The following is a 22,974-nucleotide window of genomic DNA, read 5'->3' on the forward strand; positions in this document are numbered from 1 at the left end:
TAAACAAAGAGACATCAATTTTATCTTTAAACATTTCCAGGAAGTTATATAATCGTCGAAACTATAAACTTACCAGAGAAAATAATAAATAAATAAAATCTAGTCAGCTTTTAGGAAAAGTAAGAATGTTCCCTACCTAAAAAAAGCCAACTTGCCATTGAGTCAGCTTATCCTGCAATTTGTCTGTAAACTTAATGCACTCACTTAGCTATCAGCTAATAAGAAAACCACCATTTAATGCTCTTTCCACATGCCGAGAACTGTTAAATCATTTGTCACTTCAAGCTTTTTGCCTTGCTTACGTGATCTTTTCCGTTTCCTGCTCCTGGTTCTTGTGGTTTCACTGCCATCATTGCTGTCCTGCATCTAGACTACCATATATTAATGTCATGATGATCAGCAATAGAAAAGTTGAAGAACAATTCTGTTATTTCGAAAAAGTAAACTACAGCCAATTTGCTGGTTATCATCTACCAGAGGATACTTTATATATCGACATTTCCAAGTCTGCTTTTGCAAACAATATTGTACATTAATCTAAACATATCACAGCTTGAACTCATTTTGTATCCATTTTAAAGTTGCTGGCTTCTAGACCCTATATAATCCATGATTGAATCCATTTCCCTAATTCTGAAGCTATTTTTTACAAGTAATTCCGAAACATTAACAAGCAGAAGCACGGTTTTTGATGGGCAAACAGGCAAGGTTCAGAATAAAGAGCCTCCTCCAAAATCATGCCACAAGCATTATGCACCCCAGTCAAGGATCTTCATTGCTCCAAAGTTCAAAACAAATCTGTGCATCACTACGATATCAACCTCACTACGAAACACTATCAACCATAGTATGGCCAGGATCACCAAACATCAAATTATTGCCCTCAAATGATATAAAGCAGACAAGAAAAAGGGAAGACTGAAGAGTATAAGCATTCAGAAATACTCACCTTTTCTGAAACAAGATATTCTTTGGCATGCCCACAATTCTTTTTCTTCTTACATGAGAGTGGGTTTGGACCCTGCAAAGTCCAAGAAAAGTAGATCCATGAATGATGGGAATGCCACCTTAGAAAATTGAACAAAGTAGATCCAAAAATGATAGGGTGGTGTAATATAGAACTACGCTTTGCAATGATCAAAGACAAAATATATGAGACAACAGCGAACCAAATATTGCTTCCACCACTAGTCTATCCATTAAGGAACCAACAGCCACTTGATAATTAAACCAACAGCCACTTGATAATATAGAACTATTTTAAAGTACTTACTTTAAGTGAAATTACATCAACACCCCCTCAACTACTAGCGAATAACACCTTACCTACCTTCCCTCATCAATGAACTTGTGCATTTTGGCCCCATTTAACTATAAAAAACTGTACAAATGGCCCTTCTAGAACAGGGCATGAGGTTGAAAGTGATGCATTTTTATAGTTAAGGGGGGATCAAAATGTACATGTCATAGATGAGGGGGTAAGACGAGATTCGCAAATTGAGAAGGTTTTAATGTAATTAACCTTTATTTGTATTATGAGTAAGAACACAAGATTACAAGTGTACACATCCATAAATTTTTCTAAGCATAATACAATTATGCCAAAGCTCTTATAAGTTTCTACACCAAGCTTTGTCCAATAAAATAAGGGATAGAAACAAAATCTAAAATATCAAATAGAAGTAGAATCCTAAATCTCTTAAAATTCCTAACAAATCTAAACTCCTGGTTATCTTGGTTTAAAAACTATAATTAAGCACAATTTTATCATAAAGCCGAGGGTGATCTAATAACACGCTAGTAAAATCCACCAAATACTCTGGATTGGATTACCCAATCCTTACCCCTCCAATCTGATGTTTGCACTTTTCAACTCTGGACAACCTAATCCTGCTACCAAAATAATCCCAAAAGAGGAAAATAGCAATCCCAAGGGGGGGTTAGGTTTGGGAATCCGGGGACTAGAGGGGGAAGGGATAAGGTTGTCCAAATTAGTGTTATACCCTATGTTACGTGGAAAGGGATAGGAAACATGGTACAATAAGGTTAGATTTGTTTAGATTACATTATTAGAATTTAAGATACTTCTAGAGTAATTTTCTTTAACAATTAGGCACAACATTAAATAATGTTTTTTTCCCCTTTCAAATTAGTCATGTTACAACTCATTTGTATGAGCAATATGACCCATTTTTTTTTACATTTTATGATACCAAAACCCCTCTCTTCTTATATTTTAGTTTATTATATTTCATTTGTTTTTTCTGCTAATGTAAACTTTAACGTTCAAGTTGGAAAATATTTTGGGATTGCTTTATGGTTAAAAAGATAAACCCTATACTAGTAACACAATAACTCCAATGATCCATTGTTGAAGAAAAATGCTTGGGAGCACTAATTAGTGCTCCCACTAATTAGGTGGCAGTGGGTCCCGCCATTAATGATGTGATGTTTTAGTCTTGGAGTTGTGTTTTTTTTTTTTTTTTTTACTTTTTTAATGTATTAGTGCTATTAGTGGTGATGTTTTTAGTGGGATGAATCATTGTTGATTGTTGAATCAATTGGAATTTGTAATAATTCTTAGTAGAAAAAAAAAGTATTTCCAAAAACATTCTTAGAAGAGAGGAAGAGTAGAAACAAAGGGTACGCTCTCTAGAAGATTTGCCCCAGGCTGTTCACTTATCAATGATTGAAGAAATATGTGTTCGAGTAACACTAATTCTACCCTTCAGGTGACATAAAACGCATCTGATATTTGTTCCGCTTCTATGTGGATCTCTCTTTAAGATGTCATAGCAGCTGCACACTGTTGGCCAATTGATGCTTCCCCAAAAAGTGTACCAGACATCATCCGATCTGTCTCTCTCTCTAGATATGTGTGTAGCTTATTAGACGATTTCAATATCACATTTTCATCTTAAATTATGGAAAAAAAATTCTATGTTGTGCTTTTTATTAAATTTTGGGGTCTTGATATCAAGGGGTATTTTGAATATACGAAATACACTTTTCTTGTCTTAGTAAAATCAGTGGCTACTTTTACTTTTTGGTGGTTGATTTTTGTTTACACCATGTAACTATCGGCAGGGACTAGACCTATCAAGGCTTTGTCGAGTTTGCAAGCCAAAGCACTCGTGTGTTTGCAAGATTTGTGATGGTTGGCTCTCTAGATGTTGCTGTGAGAATATTAGGTTAGGTTTATATATATGGTAGCATATATTGTGTATATATATATGGCAGTGTTAGGGTTAGAATTACTATATAATCAGATATATTCTTTGTATTATAACACAATTGAATATACAGAAAACATTCAGAAATCTTACATGGTATTAGAGCTTGATTTGAAACCCTAGCAGCCAACACGAATCTCTCTCTTGTTTTGCTCTCTAATTCCTTTCATCATTTGGTTCATCATATTCAAAGTTGACCCATCTGAGTTTGGGTGTGCTTCGTTTGGTTCTTTCATATGATTCGAAGTCAACTCATCTGGTTCATCTTCCTTTCGTCTGGTTCGTCTTTGTTGGTTCTTTAGGACCGTAAAGCCTCTCTTTGTGATTACGCAAGTCATCGCAGGTCACTGGTTGTGGCATCATCTCTCTCACTATCGTCGCTGTTCGAAGCCCTAGAAAGCTTCGTCGCTAGTCTCTGTCTTTGTTTCTGCTTCAATCTCTCTCTTGCTCTCTCTGTGTTTCTACTTGGGATATTTGTGGGTTGGTGCTTCTAGTTCTGTCCATCTGACTTGGGAATATTTGTGGGTCTTTGGGTCAAGATTCTGGTTATTATAAAGAGACCCCACCTGGTTATTATATCTTTCATTCACAACCTTGTTAATTTATGGGTTCGTTGGATAACTTTTTTGCTTATTACAGTTTGATCCCTCTAGTTTTGATTTTAGGTTATTACACTTGAACCCCTGAGCTTTCTGGTTATTACAATGTCTCTAGTTATTACAATGTCTCTAGCTTTTGATGAATGTGCCTTCTGCCATCAAAAGGGTCATTGGAAGTACCATTGTCCTAAAAAGGGATGTTTGTTTGCCTCGTCTTCTCAGTAGTTTCCGATCCAATTCTGCGCCCCTTCTTTGAGTACTGTTCACCCTCCCGCTGGTTCTACTGCATCTACTTCGACTCTTGATCCTGACTTGGCTTCCTTGAGTACTCAGATTAGCGGTCTTCTTCAAGTATCTCTTCGCCTATTTGGATTTTTGACTCTGGTGCCTCTCATCATAGGACTCCTCATTTCTCCTTACTTCAAAATTGTACTCCCCCTCCCTTTTCTATTATTGTTAATGCTGCTAATGAGTCGGGTATGTCTGTTATATTTGTTGGATCTGTCTTACCATCTGCTATGTTTGTTATTTTTATTCCATCTGTCCTTTATGTTCCTTAATTATCTGTCAGTTTATTATCTATCAGTCAGCTTAATGTCTTCGATTTTGATGTTATCTTTTCTTCTTCTATCTGTTCTGTGCAGGATCGGATGTCTAAGCAACAGATTGGGACTGGTCATAGAGTTGGAGATCTCTATGTGGTGGAGAGCCTACATCTGCCTATGATTACCTCTCCGATTGTTTTTTCCTCTTCTCAGTTAGATTTTTTGTCAAGTCCTTTCTATTTGTGGCATTCTAGATTAAGGCATTTGTCATAGTCAACTTGTCGAGTGTCGGGGGTGTAAACTTGCCAAAATGACAGCTTACCTTTTTATACAAGTACCTCTATATCTGATACACTGTTTTCTTTAGTTCATACCGATGTCTGCGTTCCTTCTCCTGTTTTCACTAAAGGGGGCATTGCATACTATGTTTCATTTGTTGATGCACCTGTTACACTTGGGTTTATCTTATGACTCATAAGTTTGATTTCTACCAACTATGTCGTACTTTTCAGTCTATGGTCACTACACAGTTTGGGTCTACTATTAAATTGTTACGGTTTGACTTGGGCGAGGAATACTTTAAAAATGAGTTCTGTGAATATTTGGCCAATTTGGGTACCATTCACCAAACTTCCTGTACTGATACACCTGGCTAAAATTGTCAAGTTGAGCGTAAATACCGTCATCTCCTTGAGACAGCTAGGTCTCTCCTCTCTATCTCTGTTTTGGCTCCATTTTGGGGTAAGGCAGTTCTTACTGTTGCTTTTCTTCTCAACCATATGCCTACCCCCTTTCTTTCTGGTCGGTCTCCTTATAAGGCTTTGTTTTCTCAATTTCCTAATTACTCCCTCCTTCGTGTGTTTGGGTCTACTTTTTTGGTCCTAGTGCCTGGTCTGTCCTATGTGTATTTTTGGGTTACCGTCTCATTCAGAAAGGTTATCACTGTTATGACCCTGTTTCCTGTCGCCTTTATGTCTTCTGCTATGTTGCCTTTCTCGAACGTTTACCTTGCTTTCAGCTTCCTCCTCTCACAACCCCAATTTTCAAAAAGGATTTAGTTCATATATATTCATTTCCTTCTGAGGTCCCTCCTGATGAGTACATCTTTGCTGTTCCCCATGAGCTTATTCCCTCTTCTCCTTGTACCACCCCTCCTCATGAGTCCATCTCCACTAACCCCCATGAGTCTGTTCCCTCCTCTCATCCTTTCCCACCTGCTCCTGCTCTTGGTCCTTCTCCTTCTCCTTCTCCTTCTCTGGTGTTAGTCTATTATCGTCACAAGGCTTTCCCTCCACCAGTTGTCTCTGCCCCTACTACTGATCCTCCTACTTCTGACAACTCTGATCTTACTAACCAAAAGTATCCCCTTCGCATCCATAAACAGGTAGTCAAACTTAGTTTTGCTAAAATATGTTTTTCTCCTTCATATTGTACATTTTTGTCTGCTATTAACTCTCTTTCAGAACCTCAGTCTTACAAGGAGGCTTGTCAGGATCTTCATTAGATTCAAGCTATGGAGGATGAGTTGTCTACTTTGTAGAAAACTAGTACTTGGGAGTTGGTTCTCTTGCCTGCTGGTAAGAATCTAATTGATTGCAAATGGGTCTACGAAGTCAAGACTTGCCAGGGATTTTTCACAGGAGTATGGTATTGATTATGAGGAGACCTTTGCCTCTATTGCCAAGATGACTATTGTCCGTACTTTGATATTTGTCATTGCTGTTCGTTATTAGCCTCTTTATCAGATGGATGTTAAGAATGCTTTTCTTAATGGTCATCTCACTGAGGAGGTTTACATGCGTCCTCCCCCTGGCCATCACTGTTCCTTTGGACAAGTTTGTCGTCTTCGATGTGCTATGTATTGTCTGAAACAATCTCCTCATGCTTGGTATGATCGCTTTTAAACTATTGTTACTGAGCTTGGGCTGCATCCTTCTGCCTAGGACTCTACTTTGTTTCTTCTCCACATCTCTGCTGGTTTTGTTGCCTTATTACTGTATGTGGATGATACAGTATGTGGGTAAGACAATCCCAAAACTTATCTAGCACAAAAAAAGTTGTTGAAAACGAAAAAATGTGGCACAAAACATTACTTTCTTGCTGCCTTTTGGAATGTTTATTTACCGATTCCAGTGTTATCTGTAAACTTGTTGATGCATGACTCGTGATACTGTGAAATAGGATCTTGACCTGCAGTGTGAAGAACTAATCAAGGAAGAATTTGATGAGTTGTAATTTTGATGTGGATGATGCTAAAGAAATTAGGCATTGTTGCTCGGGTGCGATCATACTTTTCTCCTTCCTGGTAACGTGGGTTATACTTGAATTAATATGTTTATTCTCTCCTCAATTCAAATGAATTTTTGTCGGTTTTAACACTAGTAAGGGGATGAACTGAGCAGAAACCCTACCCTTGCCAAGGGATCTAACTTTGCTAGACATGTGGTTTGTTCATTGAACTGAATGAATTATGGCCCTAGTACGATGCTTTATCTCTGCCTATGGAACACGTATGATGTACGTTTTTGTAGTTGCATTCAGATAATTTGATAATATTACTCTTGTGCAGGACATAGCTTCAGTAAAGCATTCTCTATGCAAATCCTAACTGATGCCCGTTGACCTAAATATCGTTGTGTTAGATTTATATTTTGTGGTTTTGTTCTTTTGATGAGAGTGCAATATTTCAATACAGGATTTGATTGGAAGACATTACTGTGTCAGTCTTAAGCGTGCTAATGAGATCATTGGCACCACCATTGAGGAGCTTGTCCTTAAGGCTAAACGTAAGTGCTATCAAGAGGGAGAGAACAATTGAAGGCAAAGCTTCAAATAAGGCAAGAAGGTGCCATCCAGAGGGAGAGGACAATTGCACACTCCGTATCTCAACAGGTAATGAATTTGAAATACCATTTTAATGTTGCTTTGATTTTCTTTGTTTTTTCAGTAAGCAAATTGAAATGAACTTGTTTTCAGCAATTAAAATCAAATCCCGATTCAAATTCAAAATCAAATAAGCTAGTAGCCGCTCACAAGTTTGATAAGCACATCTCAGGACAGACCTAGTCCAAGCGTTGGATGGCAGGTAAGCCATGGGAAAGTAGGATGATGGAAGAATCATAAGCTACTTCTCCTCCTATTGTTGGCTCTAGGGCTAGTTTTTCTGGGCTGGACTTTGTGAAGGTTAAATGGAACAATCTTTCAACCAGGATAATAGCTAAACCTCCTATGAGTGGCCAAATTACTCGCTCGTCCTCTGACCCGTGTTCTGAATTCTTTCTCGATGAGAGCACAACATCGAGTTCATCTTTGTCTAATTCAGAAACTCCAGGGTCTAGCAACACCCAAATGGAAGATAATATTAATGATACTAAACCAAACCACATGAATTTGACAATGTCAATCAATGCTACGCAGAGAACTAGCCGGTATGCATCTCAAAATAACATGCAGAGGCATATGATGGTGAAAATCATGCAACTTCCTAGTGGGGATACAATGAGGAATGCTGATTCTGATCCCTACTCGGTTACATTGTGCACGGATCTTTACCCCCCAATGCATTAGGAGAGATATGATTGGGTGAAAAATCGACAAGAATGAACTAAACATGATTCATTTTTGGTGTGGTCCACTTTTTTGTGCACGTAGCATTATTGCAATTGATACGATGATTACTTAGGTTGGGCCACATTTTTTCGTTTTCAACTTGTTTTGTGCTAGATAAGTTTTGGGATTGCCTTATTACTGTATGTGGATATCAGCATTCACCGTGCTGGTCTTAGTTGATACCCCCATTGAGCTTAATGTGAAACTTAACACTATTAATAGTGTTCCTCTGCCTGATTCTACTTTATATCGAGAGCTAGTGAATTGCTTAGTTTATCTGACGGTTACTCGCCCTGATGTTGCTTATACTGTTCATGTGGTTAGTCAGTTCGTTTTTGCTTCTAATTCTACATAATGGGTTGCTTTAGTTCGGATTCTTCGCTATCTTCGCGGTACTATCTTCCAAAGATTGTTGTTGTCCTCTATTTCTTCCTTGGCTTTAGTAGCCTACGCTAATGCTAATTGGGCTGGTAATGTTACAGATCGAAAGTCCACTTTTGGTTTCTATATGTTTTTTGGTGATTCTTTGATTTATTGAAAAAGTAAGAAACAAACTATTGTTGCCCGTTCTACTACCTGTAGACACCTCATTTTTTATGGCCCTTAAGACTTGGGTGCCACTGATTGATCACTCAATGATGAATGTGTACGCTCGTTGAATGCTTGACTTCCTCAGCAGAAAATCTCAGTTTTGAATCGACAAACCTTGTGCCTTGCTTTAGACCAAAATAGTGGTTTTTCAGGCCTGTGCCTCCAGGGACCTACCGTCCACTAGTGTGGCTTGCCGCCCACTAGTGCAAAAAATTAGATATTTTATGCCAACTGTCCCTACAGATGCATGCACCATTCCAGCTGTGTTTGTAAGGATATTTTTCAGAATCTCTCATATATTTCTATATATAGATGACCCTCTCTTTGGTTGTACAGGTTAGAAAAATTTAGAAGTGAGAATATTTTTGGAGAGCAAAATTTTGGAAAATCTCTCTACAATTCTCTTTCTTTTGCAACTTACGTAGCCTTTTCCTAAACACTCTAAACCAAACCTAGAGAGTTCCTTGCTGAGATGATTTGAGCTTGTATTTTAGCTCTTGAGGCACTTGAGAGTGTGAAATTGGTGGTTTGTAACTCAAGGGATCATTCCTCTTCAAGAGGTATCCATTCTAGTGCTTTTGTACCATCTCTACACTACTTGTTTTCTCTCATTTTTTGTTGTTTTTGAGTTGTTTATTATCTGTATTTTTTGGTTGAAACTTGTGGTTTAAGGGCATTAAAGGTAGAGGGGTTGACAATCCTTCTTTGAACCTTGCTTCTAAGGCCTTTGCCCTTGTGCTTCCGATATTTTCATAAACTTTTTTTGAGCTTTTTACCACTAATTTTCAGAGATTTTTTAGAGCCAAAAATCATGTTTTGAAGTCACAAAAATGGAAGGGTTAGCCTCCCCTCCTTGTGCTTGTGTGCTAGTTTTAATACCTCAATATTTTAGTTAGTTGTTGTAGTTGTTTTTGTCTTCATTCCAGCACTTTTTTGGACTGTTTTAAGACTGTTTTTATGTGTTAGCTTCATTCATGCTTTGTATAGTATGCTTGTAGTATACTGGTCCTCATAGGCTTGGTGTTTTAAGCATTAGACACCAACCTATTTGAGTTGATAATATTTATTTCAAGCTTTCCATACTTGTGTTTATCTCTAATCACCTCTGTACTTCTTTCATTTATTGGCTTCTCCTTTACTTTGAGAGTTGTTTCAAACCGATTGTTTGCTTAAGCTTAAGATTGAGGTGATTGTGCTTAATGGTTTAATCCCTTTGGGGGGCTCATTACCAACGGCATGACATCTCTCTCATGCTTAAAACGACATTTGGTTTGGTACTTCTTTCTATTAGAGGACTTAAAACTCATTGCTGGACTAAATGAATTAAGGAATGGAAGGTAATTTAAATGAAGTAATAAAACTTAGACTAAAATAAAATAAGTTAATAAAATGATTTGTGTTCAATCGCACGTTAATTGAACACATGGAGACTTGAGTCATTTCATACTTGTTAAGTGATGAAATGGTTCAAGTTTCCAAGATCAACCACTTCCCTTGATCAATCCATGATAGGGAGGAGGTTTTGTTAGTCTTTTGTTTTACATTTATTGAAATTGTGTCCCTTGATTCATAAGTCATCATGCAATGCGATTACATCAATTGATGGCTTACGAAGTGAGCCTATCTCTCCTTTGACTTGTTTGCTGATAAGGAGACAAACACTCCCTGAGAATACTCTAGTTCGTACTCTGTTTTTCCTCTGTTGCTGCAAGACAGAACCAACATTAGTGGCCGGCAGGCCACTTTTACTAGACGGCAACCCACTATTAGTGGCCGGCCGACCACCCACTACTTCTAGGTTTGCCAGCCACTTTTTCCAAGTAGGTAGTGTCCTTTTTCTAGTAGAGCAGAGCAAAGGCTGAGATGAAAAAATAGTGCAATTTTCCAACTGCGCAACAAAGGCATTTTGGTAGCAAAACGGAGAGCATTATCGGGTGGAAATTCACATCCATGCATGAGCCATCCCTAGATTCTCGGGATTCGTCAAAGTGATGTTATAATATTAGTATGTTATGCTTAAAGTAGCGAGCTTGTAACTAATTAGTTATAATAGCTAGTTAGTTTTGTGTTGTAATTATTTAATTAGCTAGAATAGCTAGTTAAATTTGCTGTTATAATAATTAGTTAATTAACTAGTGTAGTTAATTTATCTCATTTGGTTTGGAATAATTAGTAAAGAGATTAGCTAGCCCATTCATTCGGACCCTCTTGTGCGAAGGCCAAACTTGTAATAATGCGTATGTCTTCCAACTTCACGTCTTTCTCCCTTTTATTTACTTGCTGATAATGGGTAATTTAGAACATCATGTTTCATTTAGCATATTCCATATTTGCATCCACTTGTCTTGCATGCATTAGGCTCAGCACATCATTCTAACAAGCATTGTTGTTTATTACTTCGTTGAATACGTGTTTAAACCGCATGCTTTCAAATTGATTCACATGTCATAATTAGTAGCCGAGCCTATTAATTACATTATTGCATGTGTTGCATTAATCATGTTGCATTAGTTAGGATCATGTATTTTTCCTAATTATTCTCTCTTTTTAGCTTGCCTTGGAGTACTAGGTGAGTATTTTATTACTTTAGCATATCGCATGAATGTGATTGTTGCCATGTCTAGCATGATTGCCATGAGGCTAAGTGCTTAAATGTTGTATCTGTTTGAATGCCTACAGATGAAGGCTAATAGCTTGAATTGGAATAATTTGAGTAATGTGCATATGAGATCACATTTTTCAAGTGGTACATATTTCAAACAATTTTCAAAACAAACTTGAAATTAAATGTTCTAATTTTTGCAAATTATTCTATACTTGTGTGCAACACATAATAATGTTAACCTAATAACCGGAACAAGAGCATATAATGTAAATAAGAATCACATCATGATTAGTAGAGGTTCCTAAATTTGGTGAAGATGGATAAGTGGCCTTTGGCACGAGTCTCAGGGTTTCCTAAATTTCTTAAAAATATTTAGGTGGCGACTCTGTATCTGGCAAAGCAGTCCATTATTAGTATTTTTTATTCAAAATTGATTTTTCAAAAGATTTGCCGGATTTGAACTCTTTTTGTGTTTATCTATTTCACATTGCACTTGTGGAATCAGATTCAGAACCACAGAAGTCCGAACTGTAGGGCTAGTCGTATCCGAAAGAAGCACGAAAAGTCGAGCTACACTACCGAAATTGAGTATCGTGCACTACTGCTCATTGTCTTCTTTTTGACTTGGGCATCCCTCAGTCTTCTCCAACCTACCTCTCTTGTGATAACCGTACTACTATTCAGATTGCCCATAGCACTGTCTTCCATGTGCGAACAAAGCACATTGAGATTAATTGTCACTTTATCTGTCAGCATCTGCATTCTGGCTCTATCTCGTTTCCTTCCGTCCCTTTGGCTCTGCAACTTGCTGACTTCTTTACCAAAACTCACACCATTGCTCAGTTTTAGTTTCTTCCTGACAAACTCTCAGTGTTTTCTGCTAAAACACCTTGAGTTTGAACAGGAGTGTGAGAATATTGAGTTCGGTTTATAAATATGGTAGTGTATATTGTGTAGATATATGGCAATTTTTCTTTTTCTTTTTAGTCTTAGGGTTAGGGTTACTATATAATCAGATATATTCTTTGTATTATAACACAATTGAATATACATAAAATATTTAAAAATCTTACAGCCGCCTTGCCATCAAATGGGCCTTTTGTTCAATTGCATTATGAGCGTAGCATGCAACATAGTGTGGCTATGTTTAAGCAAATGTTTTGGGTTCAATGACGAAACAGTTGATATGTTTTACCAATACTTATAACTATTTTTAATTTTGGTGCATCACGTGTTTGGCTACTTGGGTAACCAAATAAAATTTCATTTTGGCCCATTTAATGTTAATGGTCAAACCAGTTTTGACCAGATTTGATAAAGTCACCAGCTACCTATATGTCCACTGGCCATTACAGTTGTTAAGGGAATACAAGAAGTAATGAGGGACAATGCAGTCATTTAGCACTTTTAATCCAAATCGGCACAAGGGAAAACAAATAAGGGATAAGGTCGGAAAAGGTTATCCTGGACTTCATCCCAAGTCCATAGAAACAACCTCTCTCTAAATGTTCTTAGAATAGTCTCCCATATGAATTGGGACTCAAAACAGAATGAAGGATCTCTATTACATAATCCAATGGTTGCGGAAAAACCACCTCAATAAGTATAGTGACTTTTTTTAATTTGAAATAATGATAAATTCACATGCCTATTTTATAATCATTGGATATGTTCTAGAGAGGATCACAATCTGGACTCAACAGTCAACACCTCTCTATTCGGTAATGAAGTCTCATCTACCCAAGCAACCTTAAATGACTGTGGATCTGGCTCAGACTGCATCTTCAATGTAGCAATAGCTTATTTAGTGATCACATTCATTGTACTCCCATCATCAATGATGATCTCAAACTTTATCCCAACATTTTACAAATGTATGGAAAATGCCAGCATGCTTCTACACGTCATCCTAGTAAGAGTGGATAGTGTCATTACTCCCCATATATTATCCTCACCTTCCTCCTCAAACTCTTAAAGGGTCAACTACCCTCATCAATACATTCTCTCTCTCCTGCAAATTCATTCAACTCATAATCAATGGTTAAGGTACAATGTGGCCATCAAAAAGAAATATGTTCCTGCCATGGCAATGGTGACACTCGACTCAAGGAAGAAAGTATGCCGAAAAGAACTAGAGAATGAAGATTCCTACTGTGGTGGGTACTACTGACTCTCAGCTTAGGGTTGCTACCCATGAAAGCAATAAATCCTAACCGTGTAAACCTACTCGACCTACCTACCAAAAGACACAGATCTAGAATGCTAGAGGTCCCCGACTAGAGAATTAAATCATGTTTGCACCATTTCCATTTCCGTTCTACATTTAAGTATTGATCTCTATTTTAATTGGTGTCCGCTACATGAATCTTTTCTAACACCCATTATGTCAAGTGCTAAAGGATCTATGTCACGGTTTGTATGCACCCTGACAATAAGTTTACAGCCACAGAACCAGCCATAGAAAACAAGGTGAGGCTCTAGAGCCATGAGTGAAACTGTTTCTTTTATGACAGGCACCAACATCTGATATGTATGGCCAGGAATGTTTAATGTCATTGTTTTTGTGGCTGGTTTTCTCTCCAGACTTATTGACGCCCTGAGCATTATGTTAAGAAATTCTTTTATAAACTTCACATTTGAGCCACTATGCCTTTTTCGTATCATTCGTAAATGTGAACCTATAATGTATATTTGTTGAATTACCTTCATATATGAATATTAGTCTTACATTCAATGTTGAGGATTTGTTTTCTTACCAAGACACTTTTGAGCCTACCAATTTGCCAACATGTTTATCTACAGGAGTCATTCCTTTTACATTAGTTCCAGCGCCTATCCCTCATCTTCTACCACTTCCACCACCTCATGACGATTAGATCACAAATGTTTTTGAGACTTCAGACATTTCTTCTCTTGGTACGAAAATTTTGGATACCAATGATACATGGGTTACATAGGATAAGTTTTGCCATCTTCATCCAAGAATATCTTGTGAGATGGAAGAAAATTTTTGCCGTCTTCTCATATGGAGAGAATCTATAGGAATCAATGAGAACGCCTTCACACAAATTTTAGGTGCAGGTGTCAACCGAGAATTGAGACTATTTAGAAATTTGAGTATGTTTAGTGGCTTCTGATGAATAAGGTTTATTTGACACCCAAATGACCATTATGCCACCAACCACAACAAACAGAACTAGTAATCTAGAAAGGGAAAAAAATACTATACTTAATTTCTACAGCTGCTAATCAAGTCTCTCCAAAAAAACACTTCATGGGTATAACAACTCACAAAACACTGTGATTGTCAAAAGATCACTCAAATTAAAGAATCATACATACTACATGGCATTTTTATCATATTCTATGGAAATAAAAAGATGCGGATACTTGGAAAAGGCTAAAGATACAAGCAAACAACAGCAGTCAGCAACAATCGAGATTTAAAGCAATGAATCAAGATAGCAAATAGGAAAAATAAAGATATGATCATGGATCAGAACCTTGGCTTTCTTTCTTTTGAACTGAACTTTATCCTTCACTTCTGTTCCATTTTTTCCACTGTTTGTCTTCATCACTGCCAAGGTCCCTAAATCACCTTCACTTCCGTTCACATCAGAAGCTTCCTCCACGGCCAACATGTTCTTTTTCTTCATTCTTAACATTTTATATTCAAACTCAGTCATATGTGAACGTTCTTCTTCAGTAGATTTGGCAAACTGGTGTTGAAATGCAGATGGAGGCTCAAGCAGTAAGGCATTTCGCAGACCAAATATCACAGGCACACCAGGCACCTTCAGCCAAAACAAATATCAAAATCACAACCATACCTGTTCATTAGAGCATTTGTATGTGTGCACTAGCATAGGAGTATTGAGTGTCCATGTGCAATGTGGTAATGCACAAAACAGAAAAAATAGTTCTAACTGGTGAATATAAAAAGAAGGCATCCATACTTGCACTGATAAGTTCATTTTCAAACAAACAGCCAAGTCTAGTTCTGGATACTCAAGTAGCATTAGCATCCAAATAAGAAGTTCCAGTAATATATATACATATTTTTGGATAAAATATATATACTCCCGCCGTCCCAAAATATTAATCCCTTATTCCATTTTTCATTGTCCCAAAATATTAGTCCATTTTAAAAAATCAAGGACTAAAATAATATGAATTTCTTATTTTGCCCCTCTTTTAAATTCATTAACAACACTAAAAGTGCAATTATGACAATTGATATTCCCAAAAAAATGTACTATCAAAGGGTAATTTTGAAAAATTAATAATTTTAAAGTGCAATAATTGTACTACCATAAAAAGTTACATTCCCCACAAAAGGGACTATTATTTTGGGACGGAGGGATTATTAAATTTTCAACAATTTTAGGTTTATAGTTTGCATCCACCCCACACTACATTCACAAAATGCCTAGTGGTCAGGAAAGAGCATGCCCACATAGATTACCTATTTATTCTGAAGTGATGCTGTAAAGGGCGGAGAGGGAAAAAAATTATTTGTGAATCATTTTCCTTTTTTTTGTAGGAAACACAAACTGCTCAACATGTAGAGGTTGTAATGTCATCCCTAGAGAGTGTTTAACATCACAACATAGGCTAATAATACTAGATATCTATGCTAAAAGGAAAAATCAAATAAAAACAAAAATATTATAAACCTACTAACTAGATGGTGGATTCTAAAAGCTAAAAAATTATGAATGCTTTAAGCATAAAATGTTTAAAACAGCAGTGTGGAATTTGAAAATGAAACTAATAATACATGAAATACAATGGGCAAAATACATTACAAGAATGTTGAAAAGAAAATGTTGTTTATCTAAAGAACATTAGTGTAAAATGTTTTTAACAAGCAATGTGAAGTTTGAAAATGAAACTAATAGTTGAGTTCGAAAAATGAAACTAAAAGTATGTAGAATACAATAAAATGCATTAAAAGAATATTGAAAGAAGTTCTTGGAGGTCAAAAGGAAAAGGTCGTATATCTAAAGAAAATTAGTGGTGGTGTGACAAGATACAAGAAGTAAGGAAAATATATATATTTTAAACAGTGGCAAAAGGATCTAAGAATATAATAATAATAACAGAGATACAAATGGGCTAACAAAAAGGTTAAAAGGATAGTTAGATTAGAGCTGCAGAATTGAAAGTCTACAACAATGTTCATACTAATTAGACAATAAAAATGAAGAAAATAGTATTTACAAGAATGCCACTGGTTCCAAAGTAACCTTTTTGAGTATTTCATTTACAAGTTTTCCAATCTCTGATAAAAAGAATTAAAATGACAACATAAATATCCAACTCAAAGGAACAAAGTAATTTTATGCTATTTGAAATCACATAAACAAGGCCTCGTTTGATTAAGAACTTCCTTTGATTAAAGACATAACTTCCTTTGATTAAGAAGAAAAACCTCACATACCATAGAAAACAATATCATTGTACAGAACCATACAATCTACTCATGACCACAATAAGTGAAATCTAACACAAGAAATACACAAACCTCCTGGAGGTTCTTCCGCAAATCAGCATCCTGAGTAGCAACAAAGAAGTGCTCGGGATTGTCTTCTCCAATAATTTCCATGATGCAAGCCACAGCACTCTTCCTCTTCTCATGGTCACATCTAAAAATGGCTCAAAAATGTACTCCCAGAGCTTAGAATAACAATATCATGTCTTTAGAAAGATTAAATGACAGTAAGCATGAAGCATATATTGATATGGTCATGTACTCTGCAAATAGTAAGGTCAGCGGGCTGCCATCTTCATTACTTTTTCTTCCAAAACTTGATGCTAGTACACATGGAGGGAGGGAGGAAGGGAGAGACAAGCACAGAGAGAGAGAGAGAGAGAGAGAGAGAGAGCACTGACCTTGCAGTAAAGAGGTTACAAGCTGCCTTAAGAGATTCAGAATAGGACTCACCAAGGCTTTTTAATTCCGCAAGAACACATCTACAATCAAAAAGGAAATAATAAAGAATTCATGTACAAGGAAACATTTAATTCATAAACCGAAAGAGAATTACACCATTATATCATCGTCATCTAGTATAATAACAAAAAAAAGGGGCAGAAAAGCCTGCTGACCTGGTAGTAAATATTTTTACAGTGGCACTAAGGATACTTGAGAGTGCAGTATTGGCTGGTGTAATAGAATTGACATGAAGGTGATGTACAAAAGTTCCATCACAAAGAACCTTGAATGGCTCTCGGAAGCCAAAGCAAGCTGTGTAGAACCTAACAACCTTACGATGGCGTTTCTGTTTTTTCAATCTCATCTATCAAAATAAATAAATAAAGATAAGACTAAATCAAGGATTTATACATTATTTTTGGATAAAATAAGTTAAGGAGAATCAAACTTGAGTCTCTTTATTTGGGGAATACTGACTGAGCTGTTGGGGCATCCCGTAGGGGACTAATCAAGGATTTTCCATATTATATAGCAAATCATCAATACAAATACAATTTTTTTTAATAAAGCACATCATCTAATACCATTTGAGATGGGAACTGATAAAGACATTACTAGTAATGTTAAGAGAGTGCTTGGGAGTGGGAGACAGTAAGCTGTATAGAAAGTTAAGTAAATAGCATTATTAGGCATTAATAGTTAAATGTCGCAGCTAAGAAGCACCAAAACTTCTACCAAGGAAGCATGTCGTGCCAACACTCTTTGGACACTCCTAAAAGTGTCAGGCACTTCTTCAATGTGTCTTAACAAAAAAATCAAATCTATAGCATCGGACACTTCACAGACATTTCAACAACACTCCTTGAACTCTCTGAACACATCCTGTGTCACATAACTATGTTTTTATTCTTCATAACACAACTTATGCACTCTAAATATGTTTTAAAATTTTAACATAACCCAAGCATGTTGCGTCTTACATTTTTTTGAAAATCAATGTGTTGGGTTAGGTCGTGTGTCCATGTTTGTGTCTGTGCTACTTAGCGCGGCATCTATAAAGGTCATCAATCACCATCATTTTGTTTTCATCACAACATCCGAAACACTTACATTTCCTAAAAGACTTCTTTCTTTGTTTTTTTTTAATCGGCAATCAAAAGATTTTACATTTCCTAAAAGACTGAAACAAAACATGCATGAAATAACTAAATTCTATCTTTTCTAGCTACTCTGATCAAAATCATTGAGGATAATTTTGTAAAACTACAGTTCGGTGGAGAAACTTTAGGACACCCTTGAGGAAATGGATCGGGTGTTGTAACTAATGAAACACACCCCAAAACATAGAGAAATGCACCAAAACATACCGAAACAAAAAACTATGTCAACATAAATTTAAAATCTCACATAATTGTTGCTTTTGTTATTTTAACTTTTGAGATATAGAGAAAGATGAATAAACCAAACCAAGCCAAGCCAAGCCAAGCCAAGCCAAGCCTTAAGTCCCATCAAATAGGGTCGGTTACATAAATCCTTCTTCTCCACGTGGCCCTATCAAAGGCCATTTCGTTAGTCAAATTAAGCAGATCCATATCTCTATTTACAACGTTAACCAACGTTAATCTAGGCCTACCCCGTCCCCTAACACTTCCATCTACCGTTACAGCATCGCATCTCTTCACTACTGCCTCTGTTGGTCTCTGTTGAATATGACCAAACCATCTTAATCGATTCTCTCTCAACTTATCTTCTATTGGTGCTACTCCTACCCATTCCCGAATACACTCATTCATAATTCTGTCTTGTCTAGTCTTGCCACACATCCACCTTACCATTTTCATCTCAGTCACACTCATCTTATCTACATGTTGTTTCTTGGTTGCCCAACACTCCGTCCCATACAACATCGCTAGTCTAATAGCCATTCTATAGAATTTACCTTTAAGTCTAGTGGGTATTCGTCTATCGCACAATACCCCAGACGCACTTCTCCACTTACACCATCCCGCCTTAATCCTATGGGCCACATCTGCATCAATCTCCCCCGCTGTTGTGATAGTCGACCCTAAACAACAAAAATATTCACTCTTAGGTAGTTCTTAATTCTCAATCTTCACTTCTCCTCCGCCTTCATTGTTACTGTTACTAAATTTACACTCCATGTACTCTGTCTTAGTTCTGCTTATCTGGAATCCTTTAGATTCAAGAGCTTTTCTCCAAATCTCCAACATTGTATTAATTCCTTCTCTAGTCTCATTCACTAGCACTATATCGTCTGAAAAAAACATACACCATGACACGTCATCTTGGATATTTCAAGTCAACTCATCCATAACTAAAGCAAAAAAATAAGGATTTAAAGTAGATCCTTGGTGTAACCCTACAATGATAGGAAATTCATTTCTCTCCAGCGGGCGATCTAATAGCGGCCATCACCCTTTTATACATGTCCCTAATCACATCAATGTAACCTGTTGTCACCCCTTTCTTCGCTAACACCCACCATATTATATCTCGGGACATTCTATCATATGCTTTCTCAAGGTCGATAAACACCATATGAATGTCTCTTTTATTTTCTCTATATTTTTCTATTACTCTCCTCAAAAGATAGATCACTTCCATTGTTAACCTACCAGGCATAAACCCAAATTGATTCTCTGACACCTCTGTTATATCTCGCAATCGGCGTTCTATCACTCTCTCCCACACTTTCATTATATGACGCATTAGCTTGATTCCTCTATAGTTATTGCAATTCTAGACATCTCCTTTATTCTTATAGATTGGCACTAAAATACTCTTCCTCTACTCATCTGGCATGTTCTTAGTTAACAAAATTTTGCTAAACAACCTAATCAACCAAGTAATCCACTTTTTACCCAAACACTTCCAAGCTTCAATAGGGATATTATCTAATCCTAAAGCCTTATTTGATTTCATCTTCTTAAGTACAATCTCCACTTCAAAGTTCCTAATCCTACGATAGAACCTATAGTCTTGATTTATCGTATTACTGGCTATTTTTTCCCCTATTGCCGTACCTCCATGTTCCTCATTTAATAGTTTCTCAAAATAGTTCTTCCATCTTTCTTTAATCTCTTCATCCCTCGCCAATACCTTAGAATCCTCACTCTTGATGCACTTAACTTGATTAAAATCTCTTGTTTTCCTCTCCCGTATCTTAGCAAGTTTATATACCCTCTTCTCTCCCTCCTTACTATCTAGTTTAGTGTATAGGTCATCATAAGCTTTTAACTTAGCCTCTCTTACTACTTTTTTGACCTCCTTATTAGCCAATCTATAGTTGTTAAGGTTTTCCTCAGTTCTATCACTTTTTAAAGCACTCTTTTTTTGCCTTAACGACAGCTTGAACCTCTTCTCTCCACCACCAAGTTTCCCTAGAGCTGGGTCCCGTTTCTTTCGACTCTCCAAGCACTTCCCTTGAGATTCTCCTCATACAATTGGTCATCGAGTTCCACATAGTGTTAGCACCATCTTCCAAGTCCCACGTACCTTCCTTATCCATTTCATTTTTAAATATTTCTAATTATCCCCTTTTAGGTTCCACCATCTCGTTCTACGATGCCCACCATCCTTCTTAGCTTGGTATTGCCCTCTAAAACATAAATCTAGTACTAAAATCCTATGTTGAGAGGTCAGGCTCTCTTCAGGAATCACCTTACAATCATTGCATTTTAGACAGTCCACTTTTCTCACTAAGAAGTAATCTATTTGGCTCTTAACTAACCCACTCTTAAAGGTTATCAAATGCTCTTCCCTCTTCTCATACATAGTATTGGCCACCACCAGGTCAGAAGCTAACGCAAAATCTAAAATACTCTCCCCCACCTCATTTCTGTCACCAAAACCGTATCCACCATGCACCTTTTCATAGCCTAATTTATCTACGCCTACATGGTCATTAAAATCTCCACTTATAACCAAGTTCTCTCCTGCGGGTATCTCCTGTAAGATCTTATCTATTTGCTCCAAAAAATCCCTCTTTGTCTGATCATCTAATCCTACTTGAGGGGCGTATGCACTAATAACGTTCACCATATTCCCTCTAATAACTAGTTTAACTAATATAATCCTATCCCCTTTCTTAATGACCGCTACTACATTCTCCACAAGACCCTTGGCAATTAAGATTCCTACCACATTCCTGCGTCTATCTTTACCACTACAATACAGTTTAAAACCGATATCCTCAATTTTCCTAACTTTCTCACCCGTCCACTTTGTTTCTTATACGCAAGCTATACTAGCTCTCCTCCCAATCATAACATCTACCAATTCCATCGTCTTACCAGTTAAGGTTCCTATATTCCAAGTGAGAAAGATGAATATAAAAAAATAAAAATAAAAAACTTTGCATTGTAGTTGTTATTATCACCACCACAATAATGACATCACCAGCACCATCATCTTCATCTTAGTCAATTTACATATCGTATTTTGTTGGCATCTTGGGCACCTTTAGAATCATAAACATTAAGTTTCACCTCAACATCTACCTTTTGAAGTCTAGACTATTACAGTGCTCTCATTCTCTTTCTATTGAGCTTTTGTAATTTATACTTCCCCTCTTTTCAACATATTTTTCTTTTTACTTAAAATAAAAATATAAGACATAACACAAACTAAATTTGAAAAAAAATCATATAAAAATTGTATTCCACTCCATCTTCAAAGACTCTACCGTGATTAAATAAAGTTGTAAATCATATTAAAAAAAACGTTTATTCAATCAATACATCACAATAGCATAAGCATAAGAACACATTTTTTCCCTAAACAAATGTTGCAAGTTACTGCGGTCTAAAACATAAGAATAAAAATTCAATAGTTCACTGGAAACAATTTTAAAAAAGAAAAACAAAAAAAATCATATTTTTATACATTCAATTATACAGGTTACTCACAATAAATTGTATATATATAAGTGTGTGTGTGTGTGTGTGTTTGTATTTCATGTTTAATATATGTAGGGTTAACAGTGAATACGACGAGAGGGAAGGAAGGAGGAAGGGATGGACTGACCTCAAAATATGAGGGTTAAAGAGCAATGGCAGGGCTATAGCGAACTTCTTTTCACAGAAAAAAGTAAGACAGAAGGAGAAAGTTACAGTAGAAGAAAACAAAGAAAGAAAGAGAGAAGCAGAGAAAAGTCGAGACTAGGCTTCAACGAACAGATTGGGAGCTTCTGTCGACAACAAAGAGAGACTGAATAAGGAGGTTACAGTGGAGTGGGAGTGAAATCCACTTAGCTGACGAGGCTTCGACCGACTCACGTCCTCCTCCTCTCTCTCTCTCTCTAAAACTAGTAGTTAACTGTGCGATCACCAAAGTGAACTAGGTAATAAACAACCAATTATTTTGAATAATATACATAACCATCAATCTAATTTTTCCCAAATTTTTTGAGCCAATATGGTAATAAACACACACGTACAAATCACCAAATTGAACTATATATAATGGGGCAAAATATATCTATAAAATTAGGATTCTTTGGATTAGAGTGTGTGTGTGTGAGAGAGAGAGAGAGAGAGAGAGAGAGAGAGAAATAAATGATAAAGAGAACTTACAGTTTTGTATTCAGGTTTGGGTTCATTCGAGTCTCGCCTGAAGGATTTGGGTCTCGCCGCCGCAGCCGGTGTACATGTTAGTCGACGTCTTCCTCTCCTCTGTTACTTCCCTCTTCCTTCGTTAGTTCGTTCCAAACCTAGGTTCAGTTTTGAGAGAGAGAAAGAGAACAGAAACACGATCGAAATAAACAAAACGATGGTGTGTTGATAGGACACCTTCGATCAATTAGAGAATACCTATCAAGGAGCTTGCGTTTGGT

The 22,974-nt window shown here is 36.7% G+C and overlaps 1 protein-coding gene across 8 annotated transcripts; it reads right to left on the reverse strand.

Moving 5' to 3' along the window:
* LOC114261197 (uncharacterized) lies at window positions 1-22,974 on the reverse strand. Of its 8 annotated transcripts, none has more exons than XM_082902832.1 (7): window positions 22,715-22,974; window positions 17,294-17,484; window positions 17,078-17,158; window positions 16,710-16,830; window positions 14,686-14,976; window positions 950-1,021; window positions 1-360 (listed from the first exon to the last, which is right to left on the reverse strand). In XM_082902832.1, the coding sequence occupies exons 2-7, from the start codon at window positions 17,482-17,484 to the stop codon at window positions 235-237; spliced, it is 882 nt and encodes a 293-aa protein (XP_082758958.1). In that variant the 5' UTR covers window positions 22,715-22,974; the 3' UTR covers window positions 1-234. The 8 variants fall into 8 exon arrangements, with proteins under 8 accessions (XP_082758958.1, XP_082758954.1, XP_082758961.1 ...); XM_082902828.1 differs by having other exon boundaries at window positions 1-366; XM_082902835.1 differs by having other exon boundaries at window positions 1-371.

The sequence above is a fragment of the Camellia sinensis genome, chromosome 1, assembly GCF_055761805.1.
Source record: "Camellia sinensis isolate YWXY chromosome 1, ASM5576180v1, whole genome shotgun sequence".
Taxonomy (NCBI): domain Eukaryota; kingdom Viridiplantae; phylum Streptophyta; class Magnoliopsida; order Ericales; family Theaceae; genus Camellia; species Camellia sinensis.

What these genes read in the sequence shown, in the direction of transcription:
- LOC114261197 (XM_082902828.1), bottom strand. Translation starts at nt 17,484, where the DNA reads ATGAGATTGAAAAAACAGAAACGCCATCGTAAGGTTGTTAGGTTCTAC. An exon ending in GTAAAAATATTTACTACCAG is followed by an intron (nt 17,159 to 17,293) that starts GTCAGCAGGCTT and finishes TTTTGATTGTAG; the next exon opens with ATGTGTTCTTGCGGAATTAA. An exon ending in TCAAAAGAAAGAAAGCCAAG is followed by an intron (nt 1,022 to 14,685) that starts GTTCTGATCCAT and finishes TGGACTTTGCAG; the next exon opens with GGTCCAAACCCACTCTCATG.